At 38.0% G+C, this 21,704-nt stretch overlaps 2 protein-coding genes across 3 annotated transcripts in view; both read left to right on the top strand.

The window, feature by feature from the left end:
• Positions 1-16,189, top strand: part of LOC6540043 (homeobox protein Nkx-2.1) — a 36,916-nt gene extending 20,727 nt beyond the window's left edge. For both annotated transcript variants that reach the window (XM_002086874.4, XM_015189326.3), the window contains 2 exons: positions 705-791; positions 15,508-16,189. In XM_002086874.4, coding sequence (XP_002086910.2) covers positions 705-791; positions 15,508-15,939 — 519 coding nt within the window. In that variant the 3' untranslated portion in view covers positions 15,940-16,189. The remainder of the gene's footprint in view (positions 1-704; positions 792-15,507) is intronic.
• A 1,080-nt stretch (positions 16,190-17,269) lies between these two features.
• On the top strand, positions 17,270-21,425 carry LOC120322270. The gene is made up of 2 exons (XM_039377321.2): positions 17,270-21,184; positions 21,241-21,425. Exons 1-2 carry the CDS (start codon positions 20,816-20,818, stop codon positions 21,250-21,252), a joined length of 381 nt encoding a protein of 126 aa, XP_039233255.1. The 5' UTR covers positions 17,270-20,815; the 3' UTR covers positions 21,253-21,425.
• Positions 21,426-21,704: the final 279 nt, after the last annotated feature.

The raw sequence follows: 21,704 nt of genomic DNA, 5'->3' as shown, positions 1-21,704 counted from the left end.
TTTGCAAATTTCTATCGATTTGCCACTCCAACGCCCACAAGTGTCACAAAACTCACGCCCGCAACGAAAATGTAGAAATTTACGGTTTGCCAAGTGACGGAACTTGACTATGGCATCCTCTCTTTTTTAAATTTCTTTTTAAACGTCTATAGTGCAAGCACAATAATTCAGCAGCTAAAGAGGTATTTTCCAAATCTATCATACATAGCATACCCGTGAATTGATTCGTAATAATTCGCTTCCGACTTTTGCGTTTAAAGAAAGGGGTTGTTTCCAATATGTGCATCATAATCAATGCGTTTTTTTAAATAAGGTTTGATTGTAGTACAGCATTAAGATATTTAAATCATATTTAAAGGGCTCCTATAAAAGTGGGGTCTGAAATTCTTTGTACATATCAATATAAATTTGCTAAACAAATAATAATATAATAATTAAAAATGTGGCCATGAGAGTTTTAAACAGCTTTATCAGAACTTTATAGCTTTTGTGGTGCACTTCGTTTATACGGATGGGCAGATCAAAAGACGGGCGGCAAATGCACTTTATAGGGTAGGGTAAGCTTTTTTCTACTTGGGAAATACTTTTCTATAAAAAAGTTTATGCTCAATAAAGATGCTTCCATGCGTTAAGAATCTGTAACAATACCAACAAGATTTGATTGCTGTTTTAATACAGTTTTTGTGATTTCTCTTTATTTTCAGGTGAAAATTTGGTTCCAAAATCACAGATACAAATGTAAAAGACAAGCGAAAGAAAAGGCAATGGCTGAACAAAATCAACATAATCAGGTAAAAACAATCGTTATATACAAAAATCTCCTCTCACCTACAGCCGTGGAAGTATAAATAGCACACATCAGAACAGTAATATTTCAGAAATATTTGGCTTTCGATTCCAAAAATTTTGATGTGAATCGATTATTGCTCTCTTCTACATGAAGTACAAACCAAAAATGTATCATTTATATCTTCTGCTTTATGCTTAATTTTCGTTCGCGAGCGATTATTTAGCGTGGTCACAGGAATAGCACACTTTAATGAACTTACAGCAAATTCTGTGTAAAAAGTGGTTTTCGTAGGTTTTTTGCGTGATTTAACAAATTTCGTCAACAAATTAATGTAATTTAATACAAAAGTTCAAAAAATGTGTCGAGGAAAGCATTGTTCAGTTGAAGAAAGGAGGATGATATTCAATCTAACTGAATCTGGCAATACACCTGCTGAAATTGCCGAAATAATGAAATGTTCGAGGAAAATGGTATATAATGCACTGAAGGTAGTAAAGGAAAACACAGCATATTTGACCAATCAAAAAAAACGCAAACCAAAGCCACGAAAAACTGATCCGCTTACAGATATGCTCAAGGCGGATTCTTTCAAGTCCTCCCGCGAAATTATGGAGGAAATAAATAAAGAATGTGGCACAAATGTATCTAGGATTATTAGTGGCAAGAAGACTAATTGATGCTTCCCTCTTTGGACGCATCAGGAGAAAAAAACCGCTCCTGTCAAAACGCAACGATATTGCCATACTTTTTAATTTCGTGTTTAGTTTTTATTTATTAATTTGTCTATACTTCATTGCTGTTTATTGTTTAAGTTGATTACAAATTAAATTTGATTCCCCGAATAATCGTGTATAGAGTGTAAAGTTTTGTTTATAAAAAATGTTTTGTTATGAAAAAAAAATCGAAATATTTTTTTTTGCCATCACTAACAACTGTTACTAAGTATGTTCCCTATTAAGAATGCAACGATCAGGCACTCCGGTATTTAATATCGAAAAATTGGTGCTCCGGTTTTTGAATTCTTAAGAACTTTTCGATTTGTACAACGGGCACTTTTGTCCAGCCGAAATAAAAAATGCCTTTTTTATATCAAATCATATCTTATTTACTAAGGAAAAAAAATAGTTTGCTCAGTGGTCTATTGATGGTTATTATACCCGTTACTCGTAGAGTAAAAGGGAATACTAGATTGGTTGAAAAGTATGTAACAGGCAGAAGGAAGCGTTTCCGACCATATAAAGTATATATATTCTTGATCAATAGCCGAGTCGATCTGGCCATGTCCGTCTGTCCGTCCGTATGAACGCCGAGATCTCACGAACTACAAAAGCTAGAAAGTTCAGATTAAGCATACAGACTCCAGAGACATAGAAGCAGGGAAAGTTTGTCGATTCATATTGCCACGCCCACTCTAACGCCCACAAACCGCCCGAAGCTGCCACGCCCACACTTTTAAAAAATGTTTTGATATTTTTTCATTTTGGTATTAGTCTTGTAAATTTCTATCGATTTGCCAAAAAAAATTTTGGCACGCCCACTCTAACGCCCACAAACCGCCAAAAACTTTCAGTGTTGAAGACTCTCCTTCGCACTTCCACTAGCTGAGTAACGGGTATCAGATAGTCGGGGACCTCGCCTATAGCGTTCGCTCTTGTTTTCACCTATTTTTCAACTTTGATGGAAAAGAAAAAATGGGATTTTACCGGATTTTGGGTTTGGCGTATGCTCATAGCTGTTGTTCTTGAATGTGCTCTTTATCCAAATCAAAACAGATCGGGTCCCCTGACGTTCCACCACGAATTTCCCAGGCAAAAGATACTTTCAACTCAGCGTAAAAAACGCGCGGATTAGTGCAAATTCTGCTACAAGCGCAGTCGCTGGGCAGTACGAAATTGTATGGCGGGCATACATTTTTTCCTGTATTGGCGGCTTGTTTGTTAATCCCTGACTTTGTAATGATTTAAATGAATGTATAATGTTTAACTATTCTTAAAAAATATTAAAATAAATAAAAAAAAATTAAATAAATTAAAGTTGAATGATTATTTTAAATTATTTGTAAAAAAAATGTTAATTAAATTAAATTTTTTTAATTTTTTGTTTTTAATACATTAAATATGTACCACATTAGCATTTTCAGAGAAAACAAATGAAAAGTATTTGTCGAAATTGGATAAAAATTGAAAAAAACTGCGCCCAAAAACATTAATTTTTGAGTATAAAGTATCACACCATATTGTATGACCACTTAAGGGAAAGGTACTAAAATTACCTTTCATTAAAAAAAAATAATGAAAATATCTCAACTGGTTCAATTTATAATTTTTGTAACCCAAAAGTATCTAAGGCGCCACCGTGAGACGTACGGACAAATGGACTTGGCCAAATCAACTGCTACTTAAACTTCTGATAGGGTCAGGCACCTAAAACAATGTGTTTCATAAAATTTGTTTTTGTAAGAAAGGGCCAACTTTAATTAGTAATTCCACCAATTTATTGCCTTTTCACTTCATATATAGCACATTTCATACCAAATAATAATTTTTTGTCTTATTTGTGTGTTTCCCATTTAAAAACTGACACTGTTACTTCTCAAAAAAACGGTATTGGGATCGATTTTGTCTTGAAATCAAAAACGTTCGTTTCTTCTCGATTTTACTTTATATGGTCAAAAATGTCTTTGTAAGGGTAAATTAAAAACATATTTCAAAGTCATGGCGTGACACCGAAGGCAGTTTTTTATACCCCTTACTCGTAAAGGTCAATAGGGAAGATTTGTTGAAAATTATACGTCCGGTAGAAGGAAGTGTTTCCGACAAATTAATTATAATTTTGTTCAGGATTACTAGCCCAGCCGATATAGGCATGTCCGCCTGCCGCTAGTTAGTACGAACGTCGAGATTTGGGAAACTAGAAAGTAGAGACTTGGCATGTAATTTCTAGTGAATACATATGGTGTTTCAGAATGGTGCCACTTCCACAAGTGCCAACGACCACAACTGTCGAGCCCTTACTTATGACACATTTATTTAGTATTGTTTATTTCTATCTTTATGCCAAAAAACAGTTTTACTGTGACTGCGGATTTTGGGCATTAGAGAGGTCGTGTTGAAAATTTTTTGGTAAAATCTGAAAAAAAAAGATAAAAAGCAAACGGACGTATTTACTTTCTTTATTATTTATATCAAACAAAAAGAGCTGGTTAGTCACTATGGCTTCAAGTTGGCGATACTACCAGATACAGATACAGTAAAGTAAAGATACAGTAAACGATTTGCTTTTGAGCGGATAGAGCGGGTTGTGAATATGCAGTTATTCTTTCCGTGCAGAGAGCAAAGATAAAAGCTTTGTTTTACCTCAAGTTTTTTAAGGCCGAGCCTAAAATACTATTGTTGTAGTTGGTCCATCCAGAAGGGAACCGTCTCTAGGCGAGCGCTTAGTTTCTAAGACGCCTACCCTTCATAATTCAAATTATTCTCTTTCTTTTTTCAGTGAGCTGATCTTGTCATTTCTTTATATCAGGCTATTGTTGCGTCTAACGTAGTTGCTTAGGTTGTAGCTGATATTGCGTGAAGTACCCGCTGTCGACAAAGTTGGACAAAGTACCGGAGGACTCTCCAATACTTCTACTTTAATTATTTTGAGCGTTATTGCTCTTCCATGTTTATATGTCTGTTAGTAAAGATAGGTTGAGTGATCAAGGGATCTGCAGTTCGTCTCCCAGTTGTAAAATGCAAAGTACGCCTCCAAGCCAGTCAGTCAGTCAGTTTATTACCATATGGACTTAATTTTAAATTTCGCTGCCTGCCGAAAACGTGGCTTGCAAACTGTGGCGCAACGATCTATTTACCCTTTCAGCAGGACTAGACTGCGGGGAGTGTACATATGTAAAATTTTGGTACTTCGTAGTTATTACAAATTTTCGTTTCGACGAATTTGAATATCGCTGCATGACTATCACGAACCACGACAACGACAAACGAAGTTCAAGAAGTATTCTGCCATACAAAAACTACCGAGTTTATAGCTTTGGTCCTTAGATACCCTATAAAGTCTATGAACAGCTTTTGAACAGCTTTTCGTAACCCGCTCTTCTCGCATAGGTGGAGGAATATTTATTCCAGTTACTCGTAGAGTAAAAGGGTATACTAGATTCCTAGAAAAGTATGTAACTGGCAGAAAGAAGCGGTTCCGACCATATAAAGTACGAGTATGTATATTCTTGATGAGGATCAATAGCCGAGTCAATCTGGCCATGTCTCCCTGTTCGTCCGTCCTAAATCTCAGGAACTATAAAAGCTAGAAAGTTGAGATTAAGCATGCAGGACTCCAGAGAATAGACGCAACGCAAGTTTGTTGACCCATGATGTCACTCCCACTCAAACTCCCACAAACCGCCTAAAACTGCCACGCCTACACTTATGCCAAATGTTTTAATATTTTTTTTATTAGTCTTGTAAATTTCTATCGATTTCAGGAACATTTTATTGCCACTCCCATAACCCGCACAAAGCTGCCACGCCCACACTTTTGAAAAATGTATTAATATTTTTTCATTTTTTTATTAATATTGTAACTTTTTATCAATCTGCAGAACAACTTTTTGCCACGCCCACCCTAACGCCCACTAACTGCCCAAAACTGCCACGCCCATACTTTTGAAAAATCTTTTTATATTTTTTCACATCTTGGTTACTTTTGTAAATTTGGCAATCCCAGCCAATTTTGCTAAGAATTTGTGTAAATCCCAAATCCTTGCGGTCATAGCATGGGGTGCTTTCTGAACTAAATTAGATCTTAGCTCAAAAGAGCTGTAAGGTCTTACCACCGCTCACTTCCCCTCCCACACAAAATCCAAACTGCTCGATTGCAAATTTCGGGATGGTTTATATTTTTCATTGGTCTAAAAAATAAAAATATTGCCTTTTTTAAGTTTACTACCATAAGAAATTATGAGTTCGGACCACCCGCACAAACACCATCTGCAGTGCCCAAACGTCTCTCACTAGTCCATAAGGGGTTGTTGTACAGGAATAATTTAGGCAAACCCCGATAGTTTGTAAGCGATAGTTAAGTGGTATGGCGATCGATACCGATAGAGTAGAAAGAAGAGAAGATTGAAAAGAAGCGCACGCGGAGTTTTGTGAAAGCGAAAGTCAATTTAGTGAATGTTACCCTCTTAGCAGAGGCAGCGGAAGAGTCGGCGGCGTGGGATGTTTGTAACAGGATAGGAGTTCCCAAAAGTCTAGAGGACAAGAGATAAGACATTACGGATAAGGCATCCTTTCCTACGTGTCTGATGGATTCAAAGCGAAATACTCAAAAATCTTGGTTAATCTACCTATACATGCAAAAAGCTTGTGTGTATGTGTAGCGTCGGTGTGAAATTCACAGGAGGTGAAATTCACGATAATTGTGGTGAAATAGCGACCACCCTTGCAAACGGGCATGCAGCGGTACTCGTGGGTGCAAGATTGTGCGTGCAAACGATTGTGGTTGTGCGTACATTCACAGAAGGTAAAATTTACGAGAATTGTGGTAAATACAGCGGTGCTCTTAGGTGGAAGATTCTGCGTACAAACGATTGTGGTTGTGCGTACATAGAAAGGAAAACAGTCATGTTTTTGAGAGGAGCGATCATTTTTGGAGGAGATTGTCAAGATAGCGGAGCTCAAGGCAGACCAGTTGCGGTAGCTGCTGAGAGAGAGGAATTTGGGAGTTCCGGCAACTCCAGAGCAGAATTAGTGCAGAGACTAGTGGAACACAATAATTCTGAAGAAGTGGATTTGCCACAAACAGTTGGAACTTTGAGCTAGCACAGGCGGCAACGATTTCAGAACTACTACAGCAGTTGACTACGCTGACAAGCATGATGGAAACGGAAAGATGAAATTGATATATATGAGTTTATCAACCGTAACCCTGGAGATCAAGCGGCGATCAGCCATGCGTCGGTTAAGGAAATTGCGAATAGCTTACCAGACTACGACCCCGGAGATGAGAATCTGATCCCAGTGAATCAGTTCATCGATCGTGTCAACAAAGTGGTAGATGCGTTTTAATGGGACGAAAAAATTATACTTCTTGCTATATACACAAAGCTGACGGGTCCCGCCAAAATGTGGCTCGATTCTTCGCAGATTTTACACACAACATAAGCAGTTTTGCAGCAGCAATCCGAGAGGAATTCGGATCAGAGCCGGACGCGGCAGAAATTTATTTCAGCATGGTAAATGCAATCAGACGCACAGTGGCGAATTAGATACTTTACAAATTTAATGTTTAAAAACAAACAAAAAATAAATTTCTAACAAAAAAAAATGTTTTTTTTATTATGTATTTTGTAAATTTTTCATCTATTTTTACCGTTTTTTTTTTAATATTTTACTTAATTTAATATTTTTGAAGAATAGTTAATCATTATACATTCATTTAAAATCATTAAAAAGTCAGGGATTGAAAAACAAGCCGCCAATACAGGAAAAAATGTATGCCCGCCATACAATTTCGTATTGCCCAGCGACAATACCTCATACCAGGGAATTGTAGGGAATTGATTTATATTCTCCATCAAAGTTGTATATGTGAAATATGTGAAAATTAGTACTTCGGTAAAACCGGTATTCCTGCACTTGTTTTACCGAGATTGGATGACCCTTTCCATAGAGACCATAACCAAACCGGTAGGTTACATTTTTTTTTTTACCTAAAAATCGACCGCAAAGTCCAAATTTGCTACAAAAAATACCTGCTATTTTTGCAACCCAAAAAAGGTTCAACTTTGAACACGTGTAACTTCTAAAATACTGGACCGATTTGAATCATTTTTTGAATTCAACAATTACCTGTCGAATGGGATATGCGATAACGATCCGTTGTCATCAACAATTTGTATTTTTGTATCTAATGCGCCACTGTGAGACGATCGAAGGACGATCGTTGCTCCAAATGCAATAGTTTTCAAGCCACCGATGTAATTTGCCAAGCCGCACAGGTGATGCGTTTGGGCGCATCCAATCAGGATAAGCTCAAAATTAATCCACATCAACGAGAAAGTCTATAACGCTTTCATTAATACTGGAAGCAAAGCCTGTATAATTCGCCAATCCATTGCGGACGAGATCGACGCAGATCGACAGGAGTGCTTTATGAAAAATGTGGGAATATGTGGAGGCTTACGTATCCTTACCGAAGCTATGTTATTGGATATCGAAATCGCTGAAAAAATTATGACAGGCAAAGTCGCCGTCGACAATCTGTTGCAGGAGGATTTGTTTTTGGGACAATATGTAATCACATGCGCTGAACTTTTGTAGAAATTCGAACCAAGCGAGATGAAAGTCAAGAGAGGATTTCATCAGCCGGTAACACGTTCAACCGAGAGTATTTTAAAACCATTTTCAGAAAGAAGAAGAACGGAACAAAGTTTGCAGTTTGCTCGAAGAGTTTGCAGACATTTTTTCCACAGGTTTGGAAGGCATAGGCAAGACAAACGTCGTCTAGGCACAAATTTATGTTGGCCAGTAGTTTCTCAAGCGCCATACCGAGCCAAAGAAGGAAGTTTTTGCCAAGATGGTCGACGAACTATTATAGCGCGATATTATTACTCCATCCACATTAGAGTACGCCAGCCCGGTGGTGCTCATCAAGAAGCCGAACGGTAGTGATAGAATTTGCATCGATTACCGCCGCCTGAACAAGCCGATCAGAAAGGAAAATTTCCCCGTACCGAGTGTTGAGGTGAGGTTGCAGGAAGGGTAGCGTTTCACATATATTTTATTAATCCTCACAGCAGAAAGTTCACTGATAAGATATGCCACCTGCACAACGAAAGCAATGACACTATAAGTCAGTGTATTCATCAGACAACATGGAACGCTGGTGCGATGACGCTGTGATCGTTAGGAGAGGCCAAATGTAACGAGCGGGTTATTATCCAGGAATAATTTAAGCAAAACCCGATAGTTTGTACGCGATAGCTAAGTGGTATGATCGATACTGATTAAGTAGGATGAAGAGGAACCAAAACTGCCACGCCCAAACTTTTTAAAAATCTTTTTATATTTTTTCACATCTTTGTTAGTCTTGTAAATTTGGCCATCCCAGCCAATTTTACTAAGGATTTGTGTAAATCCCCATTCCTTGCGGTCATAGCATGGGGTGCTTTCTGAACTACATTAGATCTTAGCTCAAAAGAGCTGTAAGGTCTTGCCACCGCTCACTTGCTCTCCCACACAAAATCGAAACTGCTGGATTGCAAATTTCGGGATGGTTAATATTTTACATGGTCTAGTCTAAACAAGAGAGAACGCTATAGTCGAGTTCCCCGACTATCTGATACTCGTTACTCAGCTAGTGTAAGTGCGAAGGACAGTTTTTGGCGGTTTGTGGGCGTTAGAGTGGGCGTGGCCAAAAGTTTTTTGGCGAATAGATAGAAACTTACAAGACTAATAGAAAAATGAAAAAATATCAAATAATTTTTCAAAAGTGTGGGCGTGGCAGCTTTGGGCGGTCTGTTGTCGTAAGTTCCAGTTGTACAGAATCCGAAACAGCTTAATAATTTCTTTAACAATAAGTGCAAATTTTTTACCCTTCACGGCTATTTTTTGAAAACTCTACGGTCACATCGGAACAGGCTATAGCCGATTTATTTGACCAGTTTTTTCAAACAACATATACAACGTTACCTTATTCCGAACAGCCTTACTCCCTAGAGAGTTCCCTGGAATACTCGAGGAATTCCAGGGAATTTTCCACACCAAGCGGCCTGATATGAATCCCAAAAAAAAAATGGGTGGAGCAATGTAAAATCCCAACTGGCAATATATGCAGTCCCTTCAAATGGAATGATGGAGCTGTGGGGAAGAACAAAGGACGTCTGGTACGCTATTCCTCCTGAAATGGTGCTACGCTACACCCAAAATATGCCAAATTGCATAACGAAGCCAAAATAATTAAATGGGCTGTGGACTCATTATTAAAATAATCGCAAATAAAATTTTCGTTAAATATTTAACCCCAGTGCAAATCTGTAACAATTGACTTTTTTTACATTTTGTTTCGGCATATTTATTCCAAACGATCAAATCGCTTCATATTTTCACAAGCGATAGTCAAATATAGTAGCAACAACATCATACATAAAAAAGGAGAGAAGATACTGATTGTTGAAGCTAGAATATGCAACTCGTGTTACAGTTTTGCTCGTCAGTGTATATAAAAACAAGAGAGAACGCTATAGTCGAGTTCCCCGAATATCTGATACCCGTTACTCAGCTAGTGAAAGTGCGAAGGAGGTCTTCAATACTGACAGTTGTTGGCGGTTTGTGGGCGTTATAGTGGGCGTGGCAAAAAGTTTTTTGGCAAATCGATAGAAATTTACAAGACTAATACAAAAATGAAAAAATATCCAAAAATTTTCAAAAGTGTGGGCGTGGCAGCTTTGGGCGGTTTGTGGGCGTTGGAGTGGGCGTGACAGCATGATTCGACAAACTTGCGCTGCGTCTATGTCCCTGGAGTCTGTATGCTTAATCTCAACTTTCTAGCTTTTGTAGTTCCTGAGATCTCGACGTTCATACGGACAGACAGACGGACGGACAGACGGACGGACAGACGGACGGACAGACGGACGGACAGACGGACGGACAGACGGACATGGCCAAATCGACCCGGCTATTGATCCTGATCAAGAATATATATACTTTATATGATCGGAAACGCTTCCTTCTGCCTGTTACATAATTTTCAACGAATCTAGTATACCCTTTTACTCTACGAGTAACAATATGATTTTACTCGGTAAACTTACCCTCAAGGCAGAAATAAAAAATGATATTGAATTTTATCTGTTTTTCGTTTTTTATTTATTCGGTCATCGATCCGAAGCAGGTGAGTCTTCTAAAGATACCTAAACGCCTACGGACTAAACACCTCAAAAAAAAATTAAATAAAATTAGCAAAGGGAGAATGTAGACTCTACGAAAAATGTATGTATATATGGAACTAGCACTATTTTGCTCTTATATGGCATCGCTACCGCTCTTCTAACCACAGTAGTAACCTTAAATCTTTCTAAATCGATTGCCATATTCCCACTTGCTAAGCAAATACCTAGAGCTAAAGAGGATACAGGTGCATTGTAAAAGCTACGAATATCTAAAAATCTCCTACCTATAATAAAAGTGCCTTCTGCGTCCTCTTAAAAAGAATCTATTTCAATCGGGATGTGTTTATGAATAGTTATCGAAATCGTTAGAAGAGCCTGAAACCGGATCTCCGATTTTCTTTATCGTCAGGTTTTGGAAACCCTACATTCTTCCTCTAGTTTATTTTCTACTATTCTTTTTAAAAATTTTCGCATGACACCCAAATCAGTAAGGTGCATGCAATCTAAAGGGACTTGAGAAAGCCAATTTTTTCTAAAGCGGACTGAACAGTTAAATATTCTACTTTATAATGGTTACGATATGTCCTGTTACTAAGTTTTCATCTGACATCAATTCACCATGCTCAGTGCTAATGTCAATACAGAATCTACTTTTCGTCCTACATTTGCTGCAGTCATGCTAGACGTATGCCCAGTCGTGCCAGTTATAAATGCTCGAGCAGGACCATCACAAACGATGGTTATGATTTCCATACAAATTTTTTTTATTAGAAATTGTTAAACCATTTTTTATAATTTCGAAAGTTTCGGACATAAATTTAGAAAAAACTCGTCGAAATAAAGTGCTTATTATGTCCCATAAAAACTCCAATTGGCAATACGGTGCGGCCATGGATATTATTTATTCTTAGAAGAATAGGCCATAACTGCGTTCTAGAACTCTTACAAATTGGAAGTCCGTCAATGTTTATATCGATGCTCAGTTCGTCCGGCAATTGAGGAAACACTGATATATATTTAATTGTTTTACTAAAGCGACATGTAAATAGGAGCCGCCCGCTACTTTACTTATATCGGGTTTTTATAAAATGGCTTTATTTTCAACTTATGAGCATTTAAAATAATAAGAAGATCCATGGCATATCCTCGTGTTGGCCTATGATTTAAATACCAATTTTTAACTGTGTATTTAAGTTACAGCTATCACGAATATGTGATTAGTGGCTCCAATTCAATGTTGTGCTAGGCCCTCCTACTTCACCTATACCCTCGACTTCAATTTGATTGGGCCTTTCTAGAGCTCATCGCTTCATAATTTTTTCCCTTTCCTTAGCTGCTAATTTTTTAATATATCAAGGGGCCACCATTTTCTTTCAATGCTAATTTTAATGTTGAATGTAATTTATTTATTTTTTTTATTCTTTTATTTTTATATTTTTTAATTTATTATGAGCTTTATCATAAAATAATCATGAAAAATAATAAGTACCACCAAAGAAGTCAACAGCAAAAAACAACTAAAAAGTAAAATTGCTTCACTTAAAAAAATGTTTTAAAAATGTCGCGTTCAAACCATATTTTGACTAAATTGCTCTACTTCCTTAAGCGCAATATTTTTAAATCAATATTTTTATTCGGCGCCATTTTAATAGGACTTTCTTTTTATATTTCACGTTGCAAATTTTCCAAACACCACTTGTCACGTTCTACAATTGAATGCGAATGCAAAAGGAAAGGGGTGACGGGAAACACAAAAGAAAATTCTGACAGGCGCGTGCCCCTTATGTAACATATAACTTACAACTTATATGTAACTTAGCTAGACAGCTTTTAAATGTAGTGCCGCGATAACGTACTAAACTCAAGTGGCTCCAAGTGTAAAGTTTTGACCTGCTGTCGATTCATCCCATGACACATAACTTACACCCTAAGTGGGTGCTCTTTGGACAGAATAACACTGGTTATTGGTCTTGGTTTTCTTTTGGATCCTTAACTTCAATTTTTAGGCGAGATTTCTTCTATTGATTCTTGAATAAAGATCACCCGTTTGGAGTCCACAATGAACTCTACACTTGGACCGCATTGAATAGGTCCACAAAAAGTTCTTACGGTTTGCCTTATGGCACCTTATCTTACCTCTTTAATCCGGTAGACTAATGCCAATGAATTGGAACAGTCTTATTTATGATTTTATTCGTGGTAAAGTTGATAGTCCCGACTTGGTCATCCGGCTAAACTTCTTTGTTCCATGCAGATACACTAGATATTACGTACCTCTAATATTAAATCATTGTAGATATATGTAGCTATGAGTTGCATGACCCTTAGAGAGTATTATGTTCTGACTATAATAGACTTTATTCTATTATCTCTATCCCTGACTATCTTCCGCTTTTAGTGCGATCTATACTATCTTCTTTAACACAAAATTAGATTTTACTGATCTTTATATATTTTCTCGCAAATCGAGCCGTATACACGGCAGCGCCCCTCGGTCGTGGGTCTCGTGCATTCAAAAAAAAAGTCAGCTTCGTCAACAAAAAGTAGCAAAAGCAACACTAAAAGTAACGACAACAGCAAAGATTTCAACAACAATAGCCGCCAGACCACCAGCAACAGATATCCCGACATAGACTTTATTCGCAGCAATAGTTTAATGACCAGCAATGACACCCTCAAGAGCAAATATATTTTTTTAATCCTACGAAAGACTGTCGATCCACGTTGCTTAGATTGACAAGTTATGTTAATGATATATCAAAATTGTTTCCCTAAAATTATTCAGCCCCTGCTCAAGCACTCGTTGGACTCCTCCCAACTAACGTAGCCCAACCATTAGTCAAATCCGCCTTATAATTGGAGTGTGGAAAGCCGACGGATCTGGCAACAAAGCTTGAGCTCTTTGCGCTAAGACAAAATATTGACATATCCAACAAAAATTGCGAAAAAAGTTTTCTGGGTCGTAAAACAAGGTACATGGGTATGATATCCATCAACTCTTTCCCCTATCGGAAACGCAGTGGTTGTGCAATTTGAATTAAATCTTGTTAATGTTAACAGTTTTATAGTCAGCAAAGTCAAAATGTTTAATATGACATAGTCAAAGTGAAAACCGTTGAAAAAGCTGTTAAGAACAGAGTTCAAATTCGCTGGCGACTGAAATGCTCACCATCGTCTGGGCGGGCCTTGAAACGCAACCACCCGGGAAGAGCACTCGCAGACTTCATTCGCAGTTAAAATGACCAGTTCCTTGTTACAGAATGGCTCACGCATTATCTATACAGCCAAAGAACACCAACAGCCGTTGACTTTGCTGTCTATAGACGGATTTGGTCTGAGTGTTTCTCCATCACTGAAAGTCTTTACTACTTCTACTACTGCTTACTTTATAAGTTGAAATCACTACTCCTCCTGAAATCACACATCCCTCATCGAAGCATTATGGTCGAGGTGAGAGGAGAAAGATCAAACATCGGAAGTGTTCGTGCTCTACTTCTGTATACTTCAGATCCTTCATGTGTACCAACAATGAGCCGATCACGCTTTTGGCAACATATGCTGATAACACTGCCTTCCTCAAAACACTTCCTGTCGAATCGAAGCGTCAAGTGGCCAAACAGATGGAATATTTCTATAATCGATTGTGGTCCCCTCAATGATCTTCTGCATCCTAGTATGAAAGTGCATGAATGTCATGAAAGTTCAAAGATTCCAAAACTGGGCGTCGCGCATGATTGGAAATGTTAATAGGGACATGGGAAAGATGCCGTACCATATGGTATTCATTCTCCTTCTGACAGAGAACAGGTCAACCGTCACTTGAGCCGATTTAACGAACGCCTCACAGTTCACATTAACCACCCGGCAGCCTGGTAGGCTAGTACGATGACCAGAAGAAGGGCTAAGCGAATATAACCTGGCTATCTTTGGACAGAGTCCTAAAGCAGTAATTATACCCGTTACTCGTAGAGTAAAAGTACTAGATTCGTTGAAAAGTATGTAACAGGCAGGAGGAAGCGTTTCCGGCCATATAAAGTATATATATTCTTGATCAGGATCAATAGCCGAGTCAATTTGGCCATGTCCGTCTGTCCGTCCGTTTGAACGTCGAGATTTCAGTTGAGATTCAGCTTGTAGTCTCCGGAGACATAGACGCATCGCAATTTTTTTTTATTCATGTTGCCACGCCCACTCCAACGCCTACAATCCGCCCAAAACTATCACCCCCAAACTCTTTTGTTAGTCTTGTAAATTTCTTTCGATTTGCCAAAAACTTTTTGCAACGCCCACACTTTTGAAAAATGTTTTGATATATTTCCATTTTTTGTTAGTCCTGTAAATTTCTATCGATTTTCCAAAAAGATTTGCCACGCCCGCTCTAACGCCCACAAACCGCCAAAAACTGTCAGTGCAAAGGAGCGACTTTGCACTTCCACTAGCTTAGTAACGGGTATAAGGTAGTCGGGGAACTCGACTTTAGCGTTCTTTTTTGTTTTTTTTTTGTTCTGTTATGTATTCAAGCTCTCATTTCACATTTTCTTTTACCAATCGTATTATAGTCACTAATTGACGTTTTATTTAATTTATATGTTACACAAAAAAAAAAAATTAATTTGAGTATCCCTCAATACAACAACTCATCTCTTGTAAATTACAGCAAGTTATGAAGAAACCAACTGTATCAACTATATTGAATGCAAACTACGCTTATTATGAGAGCTACGTTTTATACCTTAACAACAAATGATTGTCTTTATATTTTAAAACTTTCTTCCTCGTATCCTAAATATTATGAAGTGTAATGTTAAATCAATATTTTTGTTTATTTTAGTCTGCAAGCTCACCAAGGCGAGTTGCTGTTCCTGTACTTGTGAAAGACGGTAAACCGTGCTCTGGAAATAACAGTTCAAATCAATCGCAACAGCATGGAACCAATTCGACATCAGCAGGCAATAATACCGGTTCAGCAAATAGTGGAAATACCAATAGTGGAATAGTTTCGGTAACTGCAAATGTTTCAAGTGGTCTCAATCTTATAACAGGAGACACTCCTAACTCCCACTCACCGGACACATCATCATCTTTACTTGCTAGTTATGGGACTGTTGGAGGTTCTAACGTTGCTATGCTACAGCAACCATGCAATAATACTTTGATGTCGAATAGCTTGGCAATGGCATACAGAAACCAAAACAATTTTATTTCTAATGGACATCAACAGCAATGTGGCGGATACCTGCCCTTACAAGGTCGGGCATGGTAAACATGGAAGATAATCCCTCGGTTTATTTACCTAAGTGTACTCCATTCGGTTATGTAAGTGAGAAATATTAAATACAATTAAAAAATGTTATAACGGAAAATAGATTCATAAAATGAATTATGAGTATTTGTAGTTTAAACTTATGGAAGCGTCAATAGTAAAAATAATATATAAGAAAATGCTCAAAAACTAATGGTTAAGTGTAAATAAATAGGCCAATGCATTAAATAAATATTAATTATTAAAGTAATATTATTGGAAATAATTATTTTATTGGTATTCCTGGGTATACAATACAAACCTTTTTATAATTCTTGAATAAAATTGTTAAAGTACAGATGCAATATCTAAAATGAATTTCTGAGTTTAAAAAAATGTGGTATACATATAATTAGACTAACGGATACGTTATTAGAAAAAATGTTAGGAGTAAAGTCTGTGGTTAGGTGTAAATTTGTTTATATTTCAATTTTTTGGTTCTTGAGCATTGCCTCAAAGGGCCATGTAGTCCATGACAGGGCCATAGATTCTTTTATGTTCACTTGATTTGTGGACGTGGCCAAACAAATAATAAGCTTACGTTTGAGTCCAATTTGCAGGGTGCAGTCGTCTGCAAGCTTTATAGTTCCCAAGATCACAGCGCTTAAATGGACAAACAGAGTAATGTATTATAAATAGGAGGACGGCAGAACAAGTTGATATGTCCATATCGTTTTTTTATATTGCCATTAATAAAATAAAACAAGAGAGAACGCTATAGTCGAGTTCCCCGACTATCTGATACCCGTTACTCAGCTAGTGGAAGTCCGAAGGGAGTCTTCTACACTGACAGTTTTTGGCGGTTTGTGGGCGTTAGAGTGGGCGTGGCAAAAAGTTTTTTTGCAAATCGATAGAAATTTACTAGACTAATACAAAAATGAAAAAATATCAAAACATTTTTCAAAAATGTGGGCGTAGCAGCTTTGGGCGGTTTGTGGGCGTTAGAGTGGGCGTGGCAAAAAGTTTTTTAGTAAATCGATAGAAATTTATAAGACTAATACAAAAATGAAAAAATATCAAAACATTTTTCAAAAGTGTGGGCGTGGCAGCTTTTGGCGGTTTGTGGGCGTTTGAGTGGGCGTGGCAACATGATTCGACAAACTTGCGCTGCGTCTATGGTTCTGGAGTCTGTATGCTTAATCTCAACTTTCTAGCTTTTGTAGTTCCTGAGACGGACAGATAGACGGGCGGACAGACGGACATGGCCAGATCGACTCGACTATTGATCCTGATCAAGAATATATATACTTTATATGGTCGGAAACGCTTCTTTCTGCCTGTTACATACTTTTCAACGAATCTAGTATACCCTTTTACTCTACGAGTAACGGGTATAAAAAGTTCCCTGTTGCTCAGATTGACAAGCTATTCCTAATCATAATGTCAATGATGGGCCATTTCTTGAAACTGTTGTCCCAAAATTCTTCGGGCACTGCTTAAGCACTCGTTTGACTTCTCCAAACTAACGTAGCCCAACCATGAGTTAAATTGGCCTTAAAATTGGTGTGTGAAATGCGGACGGTCATGCCAACAAAGCCCTTTAGCTGACATAACTTTGACATCATATTGGATAGCGAAAAACAGTTTTGCTCTAGGTCGTTCTTTAAGGTACAAGAGAATAATATCCAGCCACTCTATCTGCGATCGGAAACGCGATGGTTGTGCAATTTGAATTGTTTATGTTATCAGTAAGGTTAAACACATTATCTATAGAGCCAAAGAACACCAAAAGCCGTTGACTTTGCTGTCTATAGAGGGATTCGGTCTGAGTGTCTCTCCGTCACTGAAAGTCTTTAATTTTCTACTTGATACAAAATGAAAATATGTTAATGGGATTCTCCTTAACGAGTAGAGTTCAATTTCGCCCATTTCGCTCAGTCAGGCGTTAGGAAAACTTGGATTTTATACTCCTCCCTATTCTACCCACTCTTTCTTGATAGCAGGTATACGTTTTCTAATAGCTACTCCTTGTTTGACAATAATATAGTTCTTTCGAACCTTACACATATTGTTGTTTCGGTAAGGATCCATTAATAATGAAATGCTAGACCATTATTTCATTCCGTTATACTTATTTTTCAACGAGTCTAGCATACCCTTCAACTCTACAAGTAACTGATATAAAGGTATAATATGGTGCTATAACGTTTCAGCTACGGCTCTATGTCACGAGTTATGGTAAACACCTATCGATATGTATTTTCGAACAATAGTGATCCAAATATATATACGAGTATATATGTGTATCGACAATAATTAACACTAAAAATAACCTAAATTAACAATGGAAAGCTTTTACTGATCTACAACTATTTGTGGCTGCCGTTTGCAGTCTTGTCAGTTCAAAATTTCTATGAGATGGCCCGTCGTGTTTATCTGTTTCACATCTGGCAGCACTGTCGCTCGTTCTAATAATAATATCCACTGAACGCAGATATTCTCCAAAAGGGTATTTCAGCTTGTATATTGGCTTATGCACTAGCCCAGTTACACATGTACTACCTGTAATACTTTTTCTTTTCAAAAACTTCAGACGTGTGTGATTGAGGCGAGCAAAAATCTAGTGAACGAGCGCCGATGTGCTACCGAACATCTTGTGTGATAGATGAGCGTGGTGTAGATGAGCGACAAAGAAAACTGATGTTGAATTTTCTGGAACTCGGGACTCTCTATTTGCTCTATTTGCGAACATGGATGTGATTTGAACTAGATGTTACCCTTTACACTCTCAAATATTAATTGAATCTTCAACCACAATTGCTCGAGAGTCGTATCTCAAGAAGCGGTTATCTGAAATTCGCTGATCCTTTCCTATCCTGTATATCGTTAAGGTGAAACGCCATTGTTTTATTTTTCTCTTTTGCTGGGCTTACTTTCTTAATAAACGTCGACTTAACAAATACGGGGGCAAGTTTACTACTGAATTTCTTGACTGCATTTCTCTGAGCAATGTTTCGGGATAATAACGTGTCACCTACATACAGTTTAAACCGCTAAGCGTTGGACTGGTGCGTCGTGGCTATCCTAGCTTTAGGAACTTGTCGAGCTATCATAATTTTTTAAAACTACATCTTCCGTTAGGGTGTCGAGCATTCGCACTAATTCGTAATTTCGTAACCGGAGTAAAGATAAAAAGAAGAGAAGCCGGTGCTACGTTGAAAGCTAGTCCTCAAATCGCCAAAAATATAAAATACCTGACTTACTAGGAAATCTAGGATTTTGTCAGACGTAAATTTCTTTAATGGCTGCAATATATAAAGCTTTAAAAATTATTAAGTCGTACAATTTTTGAAATTCCCTAGATGAGCTGAGTCAGCTGGATAATGGGCTCTATCTCTACCGAAGGCGCGCAAGTTTCATAGTTTCCATGATTTACTATCTATACATTTCTCTTCTGCTTTTCTGTCGTCAACACGCTTGTAAACGTATCCATTGGATACTTGAAGGTGTGGTAATTTTGACTGGTTTTTCTGTATTCTCTTCATCAAGTCCAGATATTTGACAACAAATCAATTATAGGACCACCATCTTGGATTTCATTGACAAAAATTTCGTTTTGCCTTGAAAGTGTTTCCGCCACTACGTTTTGTGTCCCTTTCCAGTGTTTAATTTTAAAAGCCAATCTTCCTAACGAATCTTTCTGTTTTATCAGCCACTGCAAAGAAGCGTGCTCGGTTACTACTGAAAACTAACATATATGGAAAAACGGACATATATGCTATAGGAAGCTCGGTTCCTTCTTCATCTGTTTACTCCAAAAGTAGTTAGCCTATTCTTTAACTGGGTGAATGCTCTATCTGATTCTGCGTTTCATTCAAACGAACGAGTTTTCTTTAACAAATCTGTCAACGCTCGGGCGATGGAGGCATAATTGTCAACAAATCGCCTATACCATCCGGCAAGACCTAAAAATCTCCTGAGTTGCTAGGCAGTAGTAGAGATTGGAAAGTCCATAATCGCTGAGAAATGGTCTGGATCAGCTTTCCCGATAAATAAACATAAATATATAAATATCACTCTTGTTCTCAATTTGCGGTATGACTTACTGCTCTAGCGATATCCTCCCTATGACTTGACACGATTAGGGTTGAGTTTGTACTTTTAAAAAGATTGTGTTCAGACTACATTTTAATACCTGGTCGTCATACCTTTATGTCCACTACCGCACGAGCGAAGTCTTCGGTTGTATCTAGCGCGTCACGCGCGCACCCCACGCGGCCGCGACTTCGGCGCGGACTACGCAAAAATCTACCTAGTGGCCGTTACTCCTGGAAGGTTAACAAGAATCAAGTGACGAACCGATCAACTCGACTAAGCTCTGTTTCGTTTCAAAATGATTAAATTCAATTAAACTTGTAGAATTCGGTGTTAAGTTTGTAGTAGGATAGATACCCTTTAGGCCCACAGTACCATGTATGTATCATGTAGTAGTTTAGGTTAACGTATGAAGCCCATGGTGGCAGAGAGAAGTATGCGATCATATCCCCGTTATAAGTAAGGACAATACTGTTGTCCCGCTCTTACTTATAAGTTAGCTTTAAGAGATAACAATGTACATACACCGTGAGAGGCATGAGAGAGCATAAGAAAAACGAAGAAGCAAAGCGCGGCATTCGGTCGCTGGTTCTTGAAGAATAAAGTCGCTAAAAAAGAAGAACTGAACTAAGCAAATCGTCGCACCGGAGGTAGTTCGAGCGTTTACAACATCAGAAGTGGTCATTACTCACTATGCCTGACACCATATTAAATCAATTCTCGGTGCAACAACTAAAAAAATGGTTGGGAACCCTTGGACGCCAAACTTCCGGCACTAAAGCGGAGTTATTTCGAGGACAAGATGATGCTGGCCAACGATATCAACATCGATCTGGAGGAACTCCTGGAAAACATTATCGAAGGAATTCCGGCACCAGCGCTACGCAATCAGGCCCGCATACAGTGCTTTTCCGAACCGATGCAGGTTTTGAGAGCCTTCTCGGAAGTACGTCTGCCAAAGCACAAGCCGGATAATAGTTCGCCAAAACGCTTCTATGAAGGAGGTCCAGCTAAGAAGGATTTGCGTTGCGCCAACTGCAACTCAAAAGGACACTTCGCCAAGGAGTGCCTGAAGCCGAAGAGAGAGCCCGGATCCTGCTACGCTTGTGGAGCGTTCGGACACTTCGTCGGACAATGCCCGGAGCGCAAGAGCGCCAATATCAACAATTATGTAAGGCAGGTTAAGATTTTTTTTGCACAGTAGCTATAAAACCCCACTAATTACAGAATGCCTCATAGACACCGGGAGCCCAATATCATTTGCAAAACTAAGCAGTATATCCAGTGAAGTCAATTTAGAGTCTGCTGCTGAAAACTATTTCGGGCTAAATAAAAGCCAACTAATAATACTCGGAAAAACCTTATGTTACATTACAAAAGAAAGAATAAAATGTTATTTTGATTTATACGTAGTTCCAGACGGGTCTATGAGTCATAATGTAATCCTTGGACGAAATTTTATGGAAGCTTGCCAGCTTAAACTGGATCCAGATACTTTGGGAAGGATTACGGTTAACTCATTAAATGAGGAAACAGTTAGTACCTTAGACAATGATACAGTTAGTAATACAGTTAGTGAGACAGTTAGTGATACAGTTAGTAATACAGTTAGTAAAACAGTTAGTAAAACAGTTAGTGAAACAGGTTATGGAACAGTTAGTATAGCAGATATCGAAACGAGTAGTAAAACA

The sequence above is a fragment of the Drosophila yakuba genome, unplaced genomic scaffold, assembly GCF_016746365.2.
Source record: "Drosophila yakuba strain Tai18E2 unplaced genomic scaffold, Prin_Dyak_Tai18E2_2.1 Segkk4_quiver_pilon_scaf, whole genome shotgun sequence".
In the NCBI taxonomy this organism is placed as follows: domain Eukaryota; kingdom Metazoa; phylum Arthropoda; class Insecta; order Diptera; family Drosophilidae; genus Drosophila; species Drosophila yakuba.
The sequence above is the reverse complement of the archived record's forward strand: the minus strand, read 5'-3'. Positions and strand labels throughout refer to the sequence as shown.